Genomic DNA, 14,600 nt, shown 5'->3' on the forward strand with positions numbered 1-14,600 from the left:
AATGAGGCTGGGGGAGCCGGGGCAAGCCGACAGGGCAGCGGGCGCATTGAGGGTCAGGGAGCCCGCCGTCCCTGCGGAGGTGAGAGCCCGACAAAGCGGCCATCAAGAGGGTACGCGGCTGCGCCTTTGCGGAGCGTGTACCTTAAGCCGACAAAAGACAGGGAAAAGAAAAGCGCCTACGGTCCCAGGGCTTCAGTAATTCCTGGGATCGCCCTGCTCCGCGGGACACTCTCTGCGCCCCTTAGCCCCGGAGGCAGCGCTGCTTGGAGCGCCGGCGAGGTTACCCGGGACGCCTCGCGCCGGCCGTAGAGCGCACGGTCCCGGGGGAGGCGCCGCCGCCGGGGCAGCCCGAGGGGGACCCCCCGGCTGCTGCTCATCGCCTTTGGCATGGAGCTTGCGGGCCGGCTGCTAGTGGAGAGTGGGGGTGGGCGGGGGCCCAGGGCTCTTGGAAGGAGCGTCGCAGTGCTGGGAGAGAGAAGGACCGCACACTTACTTGTTCCTGGCGCCCGGCCGCGCGGGGTGCATGGGCTGCGGGCCGGCATGGCACAGCCCCGCACCGCCCAGGGTCAGCAGCGCCAACGCCCAGCGCCAGGGCGCGCGGGGCCAGAGCCTTGTCCTCGGCCACATTCTGCGCGCGGCGAGCGCGCCCCGCCTGCCGGATCCGGAGCGCGGCGGGTCGAGGCTACCGCCGCGAGGCTGAGGGCGGACGGGGCGCGGCCGGAGAAGGCAGGAGGCTCGGGCGCTCCTCGGCGCCCCCGCTCCGCGGCCGCCCCCTCCGGCTTCTAGCTCCCACTTCTCCTTTTCCACCCTGTGCGCCCGCGCTTCTCCTCGGTCCCTCAATGACGCACAGGTCCCCCCCGGGTGCCGCCCTCTTTATTTCACTTCCCTCTCCGAAACGTGACTCTCCCTCCACCACGGCTCCCCGTCTCTGGTGCCCTTGCCTCTCGGCAGGGGGTTTGGGGTGAAAGGGCTGAAGAGTTTAGGAAAAGGGTCTAAGTTACAGAATTTCCAATTACTCATTCCTTTGGTCTCTTCCCAGAAGCGGAGCAACTCCGCCTCCCACCTTCCAGCAGGCGCGCCCCGGCCCCTGGGGAAGTGGCCGCAGTCGGCGAGTCTGGCAGTCCTCGCGTCGTGCCTGTTGTGCCCGGGTGCCGGCTCCCCGGAGCGAGTGAGGGACATCTTTATCAGTCCCTGGGAGGACTCGACTCGGGTTTCCTCTTCTGGCAAGACGTGGCCATTCCCTCACATTTGGATTTACAAGAGTTTACGGGGAAATGAACACGGGTCTTCTCTTTACTCAACTCTGCCTCGTGCATCCATTTCAGTTTCCAAGTCAACGTGCAGGGCAGCGGGGGACAGCCCCACCAGTTCAAAACAGCATCAGACTCTAATAAATGCTACACTGATTTTTGAAAGATAATCCCACAGCCTCTGCTTCTGATGTCCTACTCTGAACTTTCTTTTTATGTCAACATTAAAGACATTTACTCCACAACGGTCACATTTGCTCCTAACCGTTCAAACACTGCTAGACGTTCATCTTTTCACTTACCTTCGTATTTTCTGCCTATTCTTGAGTTCCACTAATCTCTACCCATTTCTTTTGGGGATCAAACAACTCCACAGAAAAATGTTACATAAAATCCCTGCCAAAGTGCTTGTATTCCGGGGATGTATTTGAGTTAACCTGCTCTAATAAACACTAGATTGAGGTTATTTGCAGATCAGACAAATATTGGACTGAAGTCATCCAAGTCTTCAAAAGAATCACCCTGAGGGGAAAAATCACAGAAAGAGATAAAAAGTGGTCTTGCATAACCTGGGCTGCATCTTTCTATGACTTCCCCCTCCTCCCCATCCTAACACCATTTTTGTTGATGAGTGTCATAAGGGAAGAAACAGCACAGAAATGAAGGAGAGTCACACACACACACACACACACACACACACACACACACACACACATGATGTGTGTCTACAACCAGCAGCTAACAACCACAACTTCAGTACAGGTCATTCTCAAATGTGAGAGTAAGTTGAACTGATGAAGTCAAATCTATTTTTTCCATTAAAGTTATACTAGGAGGCTTAAGAAGCTGCAGTCTACTCCAAGAGTTTGAGGACCAACTTTCCACTGAGATGACCATAATACTGTATTTAGTCAGTTATAAATGGCACTTATCAGTAGATAAATTTTATTCTGAGCATCTGTTACATGCTAGGTATTGTATGAAGATAGTGAGGGTTCACAAGTGAGCCCAAACTGACCTGAGCTCTGTGTTTCCAGAACTTCCAGGAATTCCTGTACAGTGAAGGGTATAAAATTTCTGATGTACAGTCAATGAAGTGAGACCGTGTGTTTCTCCAGACACAGGCCCATGTGTACCTGGCATGGGGCTGCCCTGGGAAGATGGAAGAAGACTTGGCTCTCAGGAGGATTTGAGGCCAAGATCCCAAGGGACCCTCTCCCCTTTCTCTTCTCTAGCTACAGGAAGGGACACGTCAAACTCAGGAACCAGAAATTGCTCTTCCAGAAAGCAGTGGGAATATTCCTGAGGATAGAGAGCTTAAGCACATGAGGAAACGAATTGGGTGGGCCATGTGGCCCCAGCCATAAGGAATAATAGGGTTATAATTGGGAGAAGGCTCTAAGTGTGAATTCTTTAGAAGCCGCCAACTACTTTAAATAAGCACTTGAAAACTGTCAGTTTCCTATCACAATTTGAAGGAGTTTCTTCTGCTTTTAAAATCAAAGTGCCCCATAGTAAGTTCCACACTTAACTGTGTGACCAACTTAGCTAAAGCAAAAATGCAAAGTTAGACCTACTTCCTAAAATCTATTCCCTCACTATTGGTCATGATAAAAATGCTCATCAGGCTCTGTACTTAGGGGCATGTCTCATGAAGCAATGAGCCTGCTGGGCTCCCAGAACCCCCAGATTCCCCTTTAGTTACCTGGTGGAGGAGGGTGAGTGATTACAGAGGCAGCAGGGGCATACTTTCCCCCATCCTCGCATTCAGTCATCCGAGCACATGACATTTGATCAAGATGAACCGATTCGTATCTAGGATGTATGTGGTCAAGAGTCATAAGACCAGCCTGGGTGTCCCATCCTTCCCACTTCTTGTCTTTGCTCTCGAGAACTCCAAAAAGAAGCCCTCCCCTCCCGCCCCCTGCTCCAACAACTTCAAGGTGTACTTTTACTTGTCTTTACCACTTCTTTGTGCTGCTTATCTAATGATAGAAAAAGAAAGTCCTTGAAGACTGGATATCTTGAATAAATTTTGATTGCAAAGCATTCCTAACATAATACACCCTAAGAAAATGTCTTACACATTCATAAGTTAGTGATAAGATGCCCTACATTAAAAAGAAATGCAGCTTGGTAGGGAAAAAGAGACAGAAATATCTCTGAGAAAAATTAACTGCACTATTTAGCTTGATCTGTTTTGGGATGATGAAGTTTGGTTGATACAATTTCATTTAGTTACATTTGATATAGGCATCGCATTGCATAAGACACCTTCAGAATGAATTCAGAGAGAAGACCCTAGACTTCAAAATTTACAAACAGGTACTTTTCTGTCTTGTCAAAGACTTTGCTAAAATAGACCAAAACAGAATAAAGAACTGATCTCTTCAATTTTTTTTTCTAAATTTAATCACTTACAAATATCCCACTTACTATACATACCTAAAGATTCAAAGTCTCCAATCTTCTGAAACCAAGACTGATCTCATTTATCGATTGATTGATTTAATGACATTGTTAAGGATTGTGGCCATTATTTTAATCATCTTTCTTGAGAGATAACAGGAGCAAATTCCCCTATATTGATCAGGGGTGTGTGACTTATTATAAACTATCACATGAGAACTTCAAAACTGTGAAAAGTTAAAATCATGCCTGAAATCACACTTGAAAACAAACGGTGTTGTTAACAGCTCATGCAATGGAGTTAACGTACTGTTCAAAATTGGGTACCCTCACCTCTTAGCTGAATGATCTCAAACAAGTCAGCAGACCTCTCTATCCTCCATTTTCTGCTCTGAAAAGGGGAATCCCTTGTGTGGCCACTGGGAGGATGAGTTGGGTTACCACATGTAAACTGCTTAGCACAGTGCCTAGCATACACAAGGGCCAAGTGGAGGATAAATATTCATAATCCTTACTGTTACTGCCCTAGCACTGCCAACAAATTTGCAGTCAGGTTCAGGGGTTTTGTCATTCTTTTTTTGTGCCGAGTGAAGTGAGCAGCTGACCATCTACTACAGTTTTTTTGTTTTTTGTTTTTTGTTTTTCCTAAGTAAGAAATATAAAGAAATGGCTGCCATGAAGGCACATGCATGACTCATTCAGAATGACTCTAAATGTCATAGTCGGGAATGCAATACTGGGCTTTTGACTTCCAGCCCAGTTTTCTTTTTATTGGCCCCCAGGGGAAAACATATAGCTTGGTTTATTGTTCAGGAGATTTCATCCTCTACATTGAAAGAAATTTATTTTAAGACAATTCAATGAGATCTTTGGTTGGATTGATAACTCTACAAAAATAAACTTAGATCATCAGGCAACTCAATTGTGGATATCTTCTTCCTCAAAAAGATGAAATTTGTTTCTAATTCCATATCTCTTAATTTTTTTCAGATGTTTCGTTGTTCTAAGAATGCTTCCTATAGCCAAATAATATGTTTGGGAATTCATTGCTGTCACACTTATGGTGTGGTTTTGAACACATTTTTTCTTCATAAGAAATAACTGACAAAAATAGGCTCTTAGAATTCTATTTGCTTCCAAGAGAGCTGTAATAGCTTAGGCATAATGTCTTCCTATATGAGCCACCTCAAACTATGTTGTAGTTCATCATCTATTTATGGAATAAGAGTTGATTATTCTGGAACCAACAATAGGCAGAATGTGTTTGATGATTATGAAATACATGATATTTTAGCACAATCTCAATCTATACTCACTAGAAAAGTATTCATGAGAAAATTGATACTTTCTAGTATTTCAGATTGTGCAGTTCTAAACAATGTTGTATGTAAGTATGGTCAATTTTCATTATTTAATGTAGTATGTTCTATAAAGTTGCTGCCAACACTGAATTAGCAAATACAGAACAATTGCTCCTATAAGAAATACAGGGTTAGGTTCCTATAAGCCTCTGGTCACAATGTTTTTGTGAACCAGTCAATACATAACCTTGTTTTATGTGTGTTTCTATTTAAAGATACCTTATTTAATACACATTACTTATTCATCAACATTGAACTCATGGCCAACACCACTGTAACTCATGCCTGAACAAGCTTAACGAATACATATTTTCTCCATTAGGCACATGACAGCCTTCCTGTGCTTAGGAACACTAGCTAGCACTTCAGCACTATGTTTGGGGATCATTTTAAATAGCAAAACTGCCAACAAAAAGCACAAAAAGGCAAACAAAAAGGGACACCACATTTACCATGAAAAGGACTTACTTATAAGCTGAGAGGGAAAACAAGAAGGCAGAGCACTGTCTCACTGAATGGGAATGCACACATCAGACAAGGAAGGTTTTTACCACTCTGGACAAGTCCACAAATGACTATGAAAGTGTTAAAACTATTGCTTTTGGATCTAAAAATAAATTTAGCAAGTAGGCAATTTTACAAATATAGAATCTATGAATAATGAGGATGAACTATATTTCAGCTTAAGTCCGGGAACAGTAAGAAAATGTTACATTTGGGAGGATAAGGGGAAAAAGTTCTTGCAATTTTGTGGCCAAAAGATGCGTTTTATCAGTAAGCAGATTGGGTAAATTCTGTATATTGAACGATATACCAGACAATGTGGGAGCGAGAGCAAAATCAGATTTTGTTCTTTCTTAATTGACTGAGATGCAGGACATACATGTATGAAATGATTTAACATATAGTTACATTCAGTACATGGAATATACCATAGTAAAAACTTTAGTTAGGTGATAAAGAAATAGATCTGAGGCAATCAGAAAATTTGCACATTAGGACAGAGAAGTGTGGGTGTTTTTGTTTTTTTTTTTTAAGTTTCTTTAAGTAATCTCTACACCCAGCGTAGGGCCCAAACTCACAATTCTGAGATCAAGAGTCACATACTCCTCCAACTGAGCGAGCCAGGTGCCCTGAGAAGTGTGGGTTTAAGCTAAGTGTTACATTTTTTGTTCTGCTTTCCTTTAAGTAATCTATGATATCAAAAGTGAATGTAATCGCTAGTGAGGAAGGGTACAAGTTAATGTAACCTTGTACCTTCCGTGTTTTTAATAATAAGGCAGGGTTCAGCTGGTAGACTAGCTATATTATAAGGCATGTGGTCCTAGACGTAGCCAGGGGGTAGGTGAGGCAGAGAGGCCAGGTAGGGCTCAGGAGTAATGAACAAGAGGAAAAAGTGCAGTACAGGCTGGTTGGAGAAACAAACAAACAAACAAACTGGTTCTCTTTTTCCCTTGTCTAACAATAGGTAGAATGACCAGATGTTCTGATTTGCCCAGGCCAGTCCCGGGTTACTCCTGTTGTGGATCAGTTAACACTATTAATTATTTTTAGTGTCTCCTTTCATCTTCAAAAGTGCCTGGGTTTGGACAATAAATTATAGGGTCATTCTAAGAGCCCTAAAATGAACAGAAAGCCACACTATGTTTAGCCTTTATAAAAGGCTGGAACATTAATAAACGTCAATGCAAATAATAAAATCAGAAAATGAGAAAGAACTGGTCTTCAGTAAGTCAAAACTTTACTTGCAGCAGCCTCTTCTGTTACTGCCTCATGAACATTTTGGTAACTTTTTAAAGTTTATATTATTTAAAAAAACAAAGCTCATTAAGCACCAGAGACTTGATTGTTTAGTTGGCTGTTGACGAAGGTGAATATTTGCATGAGGTTTCTTGGTTCTGTCTTCTCAGACTTAATCACTCTTAAACTCATCCTCAGGAGCTAAGTAAGTAGAACACAGCACCATGGTGCTCCACTCTATTTAAACACTCTGGTTTGGTCACAGCACATTTAAATAGCAGAGCAAGAGCACAGCACATTTAAATAGCAGAGCAAGGAAGAGCCTGCTGAAATGAAGCTCTCTAAGCCCCTTTGACATCTCTGGACATTTACTGGTTAAAAAAACTAAAACAACATAAATAATATGCCATGGGCAGATAAAAGTTCCTAATATCTTTTGACTAATGGAAAATACAGGTGAGGCAAGAGTTTCATACTCAGGAATGTTGAGGGGTCAAGCCGGAAAGTGCCTTAGTCTTCTATTACACTCTCACATGTTTTCTGAGAATATTACATGAATATTCTGAGGTTATGCTTTCCAAAGGGCTGTTTGAGGGCAAAGTGGTGCCAGGATCCCTGGGAGAAATAGGAAGAACATCAGAAAATAAGCTATTAGAACTCAGTTCCAACGTGTTTGAACCCAAAAAGAATCCAGGGTTTCCTAGGGATTCCAATTTCATAAAGGATTTTTAAAAGTAAATGTTTGTACCTTGTGGTCTATTCCTGTAAAGCGTTTCAAAGTATAGCATTTTTATAAATAAGTGCCTATGTCATAGATGACTCAATGAATTTTCACGAACTGAACATGGTCACATAACCAGCACCCAGATCATGAAACAAAACATGACCAGCACCCCAGGGCCTCGCAAGTTTCCTTCTAATCATTAATCCACCCCCAAAGTCACACTGATTCTGACCTCCAACACCATTGATTAGTTTTTTTAAAATATATATATTTTTAATGTTTATTCATTTTTGAGAGACAGAGCACGAGCAGGGGAGGGGCAGAGAGAGAGGGAGACACAGAATCTGAAGCAGGCTCCAGGCTCTGAGCTGTCAACACAGGGCCCGACGTGGGGCTTGAACCCATGAACCGTGAGATCATGACCTGAGCCAAAATCAGATGCTTAACTGACTGAGCCACCCAGGTGCCCCTCGATTAATTTTGAATATATGTTTATTGAAGAAAAAACTCACTATTTCTTACTCATCTTATATTTTATCCCTATACTTGGCACAGTGTCTCACACATAACATTTTATTTAAAAACATTGGTTGAATAAGTGAAAGAAAGCAGACAGATGTCTGACTTTTATAAGACAGTTGATGAAGTTAACATACATTTTATATATAGGAGGAAATGTAGCATTAAATTTGGGGTGAACTGGGATCTGGGGAGGCTAACTTGAAAACTCAAACTTAGACCAGAAGAGTATACACTTCAGTTTTATCTTTTAACAAATGTAAATGACTCAAATAAATCTAAGCCTCTGTGGTTTTCCTTGGGCCTTAACCAACTCTGCTCACATCATATCCACTGTAACCGATGAGTCCAACCTCCAGAGACCTTGTTTCTTTCTTTCACTCATAAATGGACCCATGTTAGAGAGGCCCTCCCATCTGACCAACGCAGCCAAGAAATGACTATTTTCAGTCCTTCTCCACCCCGCTCTGAGGCCAGGTCAGCTGGAGAAAAAAATGAGAGTCACCCTCTCCCTGGGCCACAGCATGTGATCTCCAGCCAGAGTGCTTCTTGCCCTAATGAATGAGGTAATAAGGGGCCAAATGAGGTTTCAATCATATGTCACCTCAGAATTACAGTTTTCCTTAGCTGTACTTTTAAAAAGCTGGAGTTAAGAACCAAACATTGCCAAATCCCTGCTTAGCCAGAAAGATCTGTCAACTGTAGAGATAACAAATCAGAGGACAATCCATTTCAGGCTTTGAACTGCTGTTCCTCAATGATTCCCAGGGAAATACAAATAAATTATGTCCACTGAAGGACAGATTCATTATGAATAATCTCATTCAGTGGGAGTTTTAAATACTTTTTTCAGATACTTCAAAAATTGTTGGGGCACCTGGGTGACTCAGTCGATTGGGCTCTGACTTTGGCTCAGGTCATGGTCTCACCATTCATGTGTTAGAGCCTTGCATCAGGCTCAGAGTCTGGAGCTTGCTTCAGATTCCATGTCTCCCTCTCTCTCTGCCCCTCCTCTGCATGTATTCTCTCTCTATATATAAAAATAATAATAAATATTTAAAAAATTATAAGGGAGCGAGTCTGGACAATAAAAACATTTTTTTTTTTTTTAAGAGGATGGTTTCCTCTAATTTCCCGCTTCCTCCTTGCACAGAGGTATGTTGTATTTTATCAGAGATGAGGCTTCAAAGAGCAAAATGACAGCCCAAACTGGAGAAACACACAAATCCATTTCAACTACATTAAAACTAGTCTTCAAAAATAACAATGTTAAATCCAGAAGCAAATCTAATTTGCCTGAGGAGGGCTGAGAAGGCAAAGTGGTTTTTTCTCTTTTTTACCTTTTCCAAGTTATGTTTGACTGAGGTCCTTAAACAATACAATCTTTGCATAACCTATTTCCTCTGTGTGGAATTTTCTCCATGACTGGAGAACTTTAACTCCATCTCCAAGACCCTGGAGTCTTCATCCATTCTCTGAAGCTTTCCTGGGTACCTCTAGGTCCTCTCACATGTTTGCAACATACAACTGATAAAGAATTGATAGAGGAAATTAACAAATCAACAACAAACTAACAAGAAAAAGACAAACACTCCAACAGAAAAATGCACAAGAGACTAGCATCTGCACTTCGCAAAAGAGGAAACTCAAATGGCCAATTAAAAAATGTGCTAAGTCTCATTAACATCCTGGAAATGTAAATTGATACCTAATTAGTATCAGGGGCTCCTGGGTGGCTCAATCAGTTAAGCTTCTGACTCTGGCTCAGGTCATAATCTCATGGTTCCCGGGTATGAGGCCCACATTGGGTTCTCTGCTGTCAGCGCAGAGAATGAAAGAAGCAAGTTAGAGAAAGATATTCCATTAAAGTATGATTTGTAAAATTTATGCAGGGGCGTGTGGGTGGCTCAGTCGGTTAAATGTCCAACTCCTGATTTCGGCTCAGGTCATGATCTTACGGTTCTTGAGTTCGAGCCCCACATTGGGCTCTATGCTGACAATGCGGAGCCTGCTTGGGATTCTCTCTCCCTCCCTGTCTCTCTGCCCCTCCCCTGAGCTTGTTCTCTCTCTCCCAAAATAAATAAATAAACTTAAAAAATAAAATAAAATAAAATTTATGTAAAGTTCAAAAATGCCATAACTAAACTATGTTCTTTGAGGATACACACTACGGGATAAAATTATATAAAGACAAGAGAGAAACAAGGCAGGATAGTGGTTTCTTCCAGAGAGGGAGAGCTGAGAGATCAGAAGGGCACATGGGTGCATCTAGAGCAGCATTCTTGTTCTTGACAGATATTTTGTTTTTGTAGGTATTTAGTTATTAAGTGGATGTTTGTTTCATACATATTTTTACACACTGATATAAATAAAACATATACTATACCATATACATTTCACAATAAGAATCTTTTAAAAAGCATACCTGGCAAAACGGGATTCTGTATCCTTTAAATCATCCTGGAAAAAAAAAATGATTTGGGTGCTTCTTTGAAACAGAAATATTTAAGGAAATTATGGTGCATTTGTCTATGTCTAGAAAGTTCTACAAACCTGACTCCATTCTGTACTCATATTGAAGCTCAAAAGATATTTGTTAACTTGTTAAAACATTTTCGACTGTTTATTCAAAGAGTCAAAAATACACTGGGGAGGGCTTGGTTCCGAGAGAAGGACTGGTCTTCATGACCTCTGAACTCCTGACTAGCTCTATGACGGTAAGATATCATAAATCACTTTATTCCCTCTCTCATTGCTTAGGATTTTTCTATTCATTTCCCCTTTTCTTTTCAGCTTATTCCAAAATTTAGATTTTCCACTACTTTTTAAAAAGGATTATTAGATCTTTAAATTTCTGTTTTTAGGGTTTAATATTAGATTTTTAAATTTCTTTTTTTAAAGAATTGAGTTATAATTGACATATAACATTATATTAGTTCCAGGTATAGAGCATAATCAGTCCATATTTGTATATATTGCAACATGACCTCACAAGTCTAGTTGATATCCATCACCATACAGTGTTACAATTTTTTTTCTAGAGATGAGAACTTTAAAGAGCTACTCTCTTAGCAACTTTTGAATATGCAATGCAGTATTATTATCTATAGTCACGATGCTGTATATTACATCCCCATGACTTATTTATTTTGTAAGAAGAACTTTGCACCTCTCAATCCCCTTTATGCATTTTGCCCACGTCCCCACAGCTCCTCTCTTTTAGCAACTACCAGTCTGTTCTCTGTATGTATGAGTTTGGGTTTTGTTTTGTTTTTTAGATTCCAGATATAAGTGAAATCACACAGTATTTGTCTCTGACTTATTTCACTTAGCAGAATATCTTCAAGGTCTATCACAAATGGCAAGATCGTGTTTTTTTAATAGATGAATATTTCTTTGTGTGTGGGTGTGTATGTATATATACATATACACACACCATACCTTCTTTATCAATTTATTCATGGGTGGACATTTAGGTTGTTTTCATACCTTGGTTATTGTGAATAGTGCTGCAATAAACATGGGAGTGCATATATCTTTTTGAGTTACTATTTTAGTTTTCTTCAGATAAATAACCAGAAGATCATATGATACTTTTATTTTTAATTATTTGAGGACTCTCCATAGCATTTTCCATAGTGGCTATACCAATTTAAATTCCACCAATGGTGAACAAGCGTTCATTTTCTGCACATCCTCAACAACTCTTATTATTTATTCTGTCTTTGATAATAGCCATTGTGATATGTGTGAGGTGATAGGTCATTGTGATTTTGATTTGCATTTCCCTGATGATTAGTGATGTTGAATACCTTTTCATGTGCCTATTGTTATCTGTATGTTTTCTTTGGAAAAATGTTTATTCAGATCCTTGCCCATTTTTTAATTGGATTGTTTTCATTATTGAGTTGTGTGAGGTTTTTTTTAAATATATTTCAGATATAAACACCTTACTGGATATATGATTTGTAAGTATCTTCTCCCATTCAGTAGGTTGCCTTTTTATTTTATGGGTGGTTTCCTTTCTTGTGCAGGTTTTTAGATTGATGTAGTCCCACTTATTTATTTAAGCTTTCCTTGTCTTTGGTCCACACACACAAAAAAAATTATTGCCAAGACTGATGTCAAGGAGCTTACCACCTGTTTTCTTCTGGGAATTTTAAGTTTCAGGTCTTACCTTCAGGTCTTTATTTTGAATTAATTTTTGTGTATGGTGGCTGGCCAGTTTTCCCAACATCATTTATTGAAGAGACTGTCTTTTTCCCACTGTATAATCTTGGCTCTTTCATCATAAATTAATTGACCGTGTATGCATGGGCTTATTTCCTGTTCCAGTAATCTACCTGTTTTTATGCAAATACCATACTGCTTTTATTTCAATTTTTATTGAGTTGTAAGAGTTTTTAAAAATATTGTAGATATAAGCCCCTTTCAGATGTATGATTTGTACACATTTTCTCCCATTCTGGTGGTTGTCACTTCTCTTTGATAGTTTCCTTTGAAACAAAAAACTCTAATTTTGATGGCCCAATTTATCTTACTTCCTGTTGTTGCTCTAGGTGTCATGCCTAAGAATTCTTTGCCAAATCCTGTATCATGAAGATTTATCCCTATCTTTCCTTCTATGAGTTTATTTTTGTTCTTGTATTTAGATTTTTGGTCCATTTTGAGTTAATTTTAGTACATGGTATCAGATAAAGGTCCAATGTAATTCTTTTGTATGTGGTTATCCAATTGTCTCAGCACACTTAGTCAAAAAGACTATTGTTTCCCCTTTGGTTGGTCTTGACATCTTTGCTGAAAATCAGCTGACCATAGAAACATAGGTTTATTTCTGAACTTCCAATTCTCTTCCATTTAGTCATATATCTTTGTGCTAGTATCACATTGTTTTATTGATGTTTCTCTAGTAATTTGTGAAACTGGGAAGTGTGAGTCTTCCTTTGTTCTTTTTTCAGTATTGTTTTAGCTATTCTGTGTTGCAATTCCATATGAATTGCAGAATCAACTTTGAATTTGTGCAAAGAAGTCAGCTGGAATCTGATAGGGATTGTGTTGAATCTGTAGATTAGTTTGAGGAGTACTGTCATCTTAACAGTCAAATCTTCCCACCCACCAATATGAGATTTTTCATTTATTTTGATCTTTTAACAATATTTTATAGTTTTCAGAGTACACATTTTGTGCTTCCTTTGTTAAATTCTTTGTTAAAGAATATTTTATTCTTTTTGATGCGACTGGGAGATTGTTTTAGTTTTGGGATTGTTCATTGCAGATGTATAGAAATTTAACTGATCTTGTATATTGATCTTATATCTGCAAACTCAATGAATTCATGTATTAATTTTTTAGCAGATCATGTAGGGGTTTCTATATACAAGATCATGTCATATGCAAACAGAGATGGTTCCACTTCTTCCTTTCCAATCTGTAGGACTTTTTTTTCTTGCTCAGTTGCCGTGCTTAGAACCTCCAATATAATGTTGAGTAAGTGGTAAGAGCAGATATCCTTGTCTTGTTCTTGATCTTAGAGGAAAAGCATCCAGTATGATGTTTGTTCTGGGTTTTCCATAGATGACCTTCATCAGGTTGAGGAAGTACCCTTTTATTACTAGTGTTTTACTTATACAACGAAAAGGGGTTGGATTTTATTAAAAGTGAAGGGAAGGGGAGGAGGAAGGGGAGGGGAGGGGAGGGGAGGGGAGAGGAGAGGAGGGAAGGGAAGGGAAGGGAAGGGAAGGGAAGGGAAGGGAAGGGAAGGGAAGGGAAGGGAAGGGAAGGGAAGGGAAGGGAAACTTGCCCAACTTGGGGGAAAAGAAAAGGCAACTGGAAGACCATGACTTACCAGAAGATGGCAAGAGCACTGAGGAATTATGGAAGAACTAGAGGAAATCACCAAGATTCTGAGAAAACTAACTTACCAAGTTAGTGAGGCCATTCTCCAAAGACTCTCTTCATCTTCTTAGAAAAAGATATCTTCTACTCGCAGTATGTTCAACTTGAGTAAGGACATCTCAGCTTGAGTAACTGGAATGCAAATTTGATGTGAGATTAGTAGCAATGTCCCTCTTTCATTTCTGATTCTAGTGTACAGTTGACTCTTGAACAGTATGAATTTGAGTGGGCATGGTTCACTTATAAACAAATTTTTCAATATAGTACAGTACCATAAACATGTTTTTTCTTATGATCTTAAAATTTTCTCTTCTCTAGCTTACTTTAAGAACACAGTATATAATACATATAACACAAAAAATATGTGTTCATCAACAGTTATCGATAAGGCTTCTGGTCAATAGTAGGCGATTAGTAAATTTTTGGAGAGTCAAAGAGTTTTATTTTTGGAAGTGTGTGTGGGGAGTGGGAGGGAGAAGGTGGTTTGGTGCTCCTAATCCCATGCTATTCAAAGGCCAATTGTATTCTCTATTCCAGTATATTCTTTTTTTCTTGGTTAAACTAGCCAAAGTTTGGTCAATTTTGTTGATCTTTTAAAAAAACCAACTTCAGGTTTCATTACTTTTTTTTTGTATTTCTAGTCTTTATTTCATACTCTTCACTTCCACCCTAACCTTTATTTTCTTCTTGCTTACTTTTAGT

The 14,600-nt window shown here is 40.1% G+C and overlaps 2 protein-coding genes across 2 annotated transcripts in view; both read right to left on the reverse strand.

Moving 5' to 3' along the window:
• The window catches only part of EMILIN2 (elastin microfibril interfacer 2), a 54,917-nt gene extending 53,863 nt beyond the window's left edge, over positions 1-1,054 (reverse strand). Inside the window, exon 1 of the mRNA XM_019418359.2 lies at positions 494-1,054. Within this exon, the coding sequence (XP_019273904.2) occupies positions 494-627 (134 nt within the window). The 5' untranslated portion in view covers positions 628-1,054. The remainder of the gene's footprint in view (positions 1-493) is intronic.
• The window catches only part of SMCHD1 (structural maintenance of chromosomes flexible hinge domain containing 1), a 230,845-nt gene that overhangs the window by 56,962 nt on the left and 159,283 nt on the right, over positions 1-14,600 (reverse strand). The gene's annotated exons all lie outside the window — the stretch shown is intronic.

The sequence above is a fragment of the Panthera pardus genome, unplaced genomic scaffold (assembly GCF_024362965.1).
Source record: "Panthera pardus isolate Hobbes unplaced genomic scaffold, ASM2436296v1 HiC_scaffold_15, whole genome shotgun sequence".
Classification (NCBI taxonomy): domain Eukaryota; kingdom Metazoa; phylum Chordata; class Mammalia; order Carnivora; family Felidae; genus Panthera; species Panthera pardus.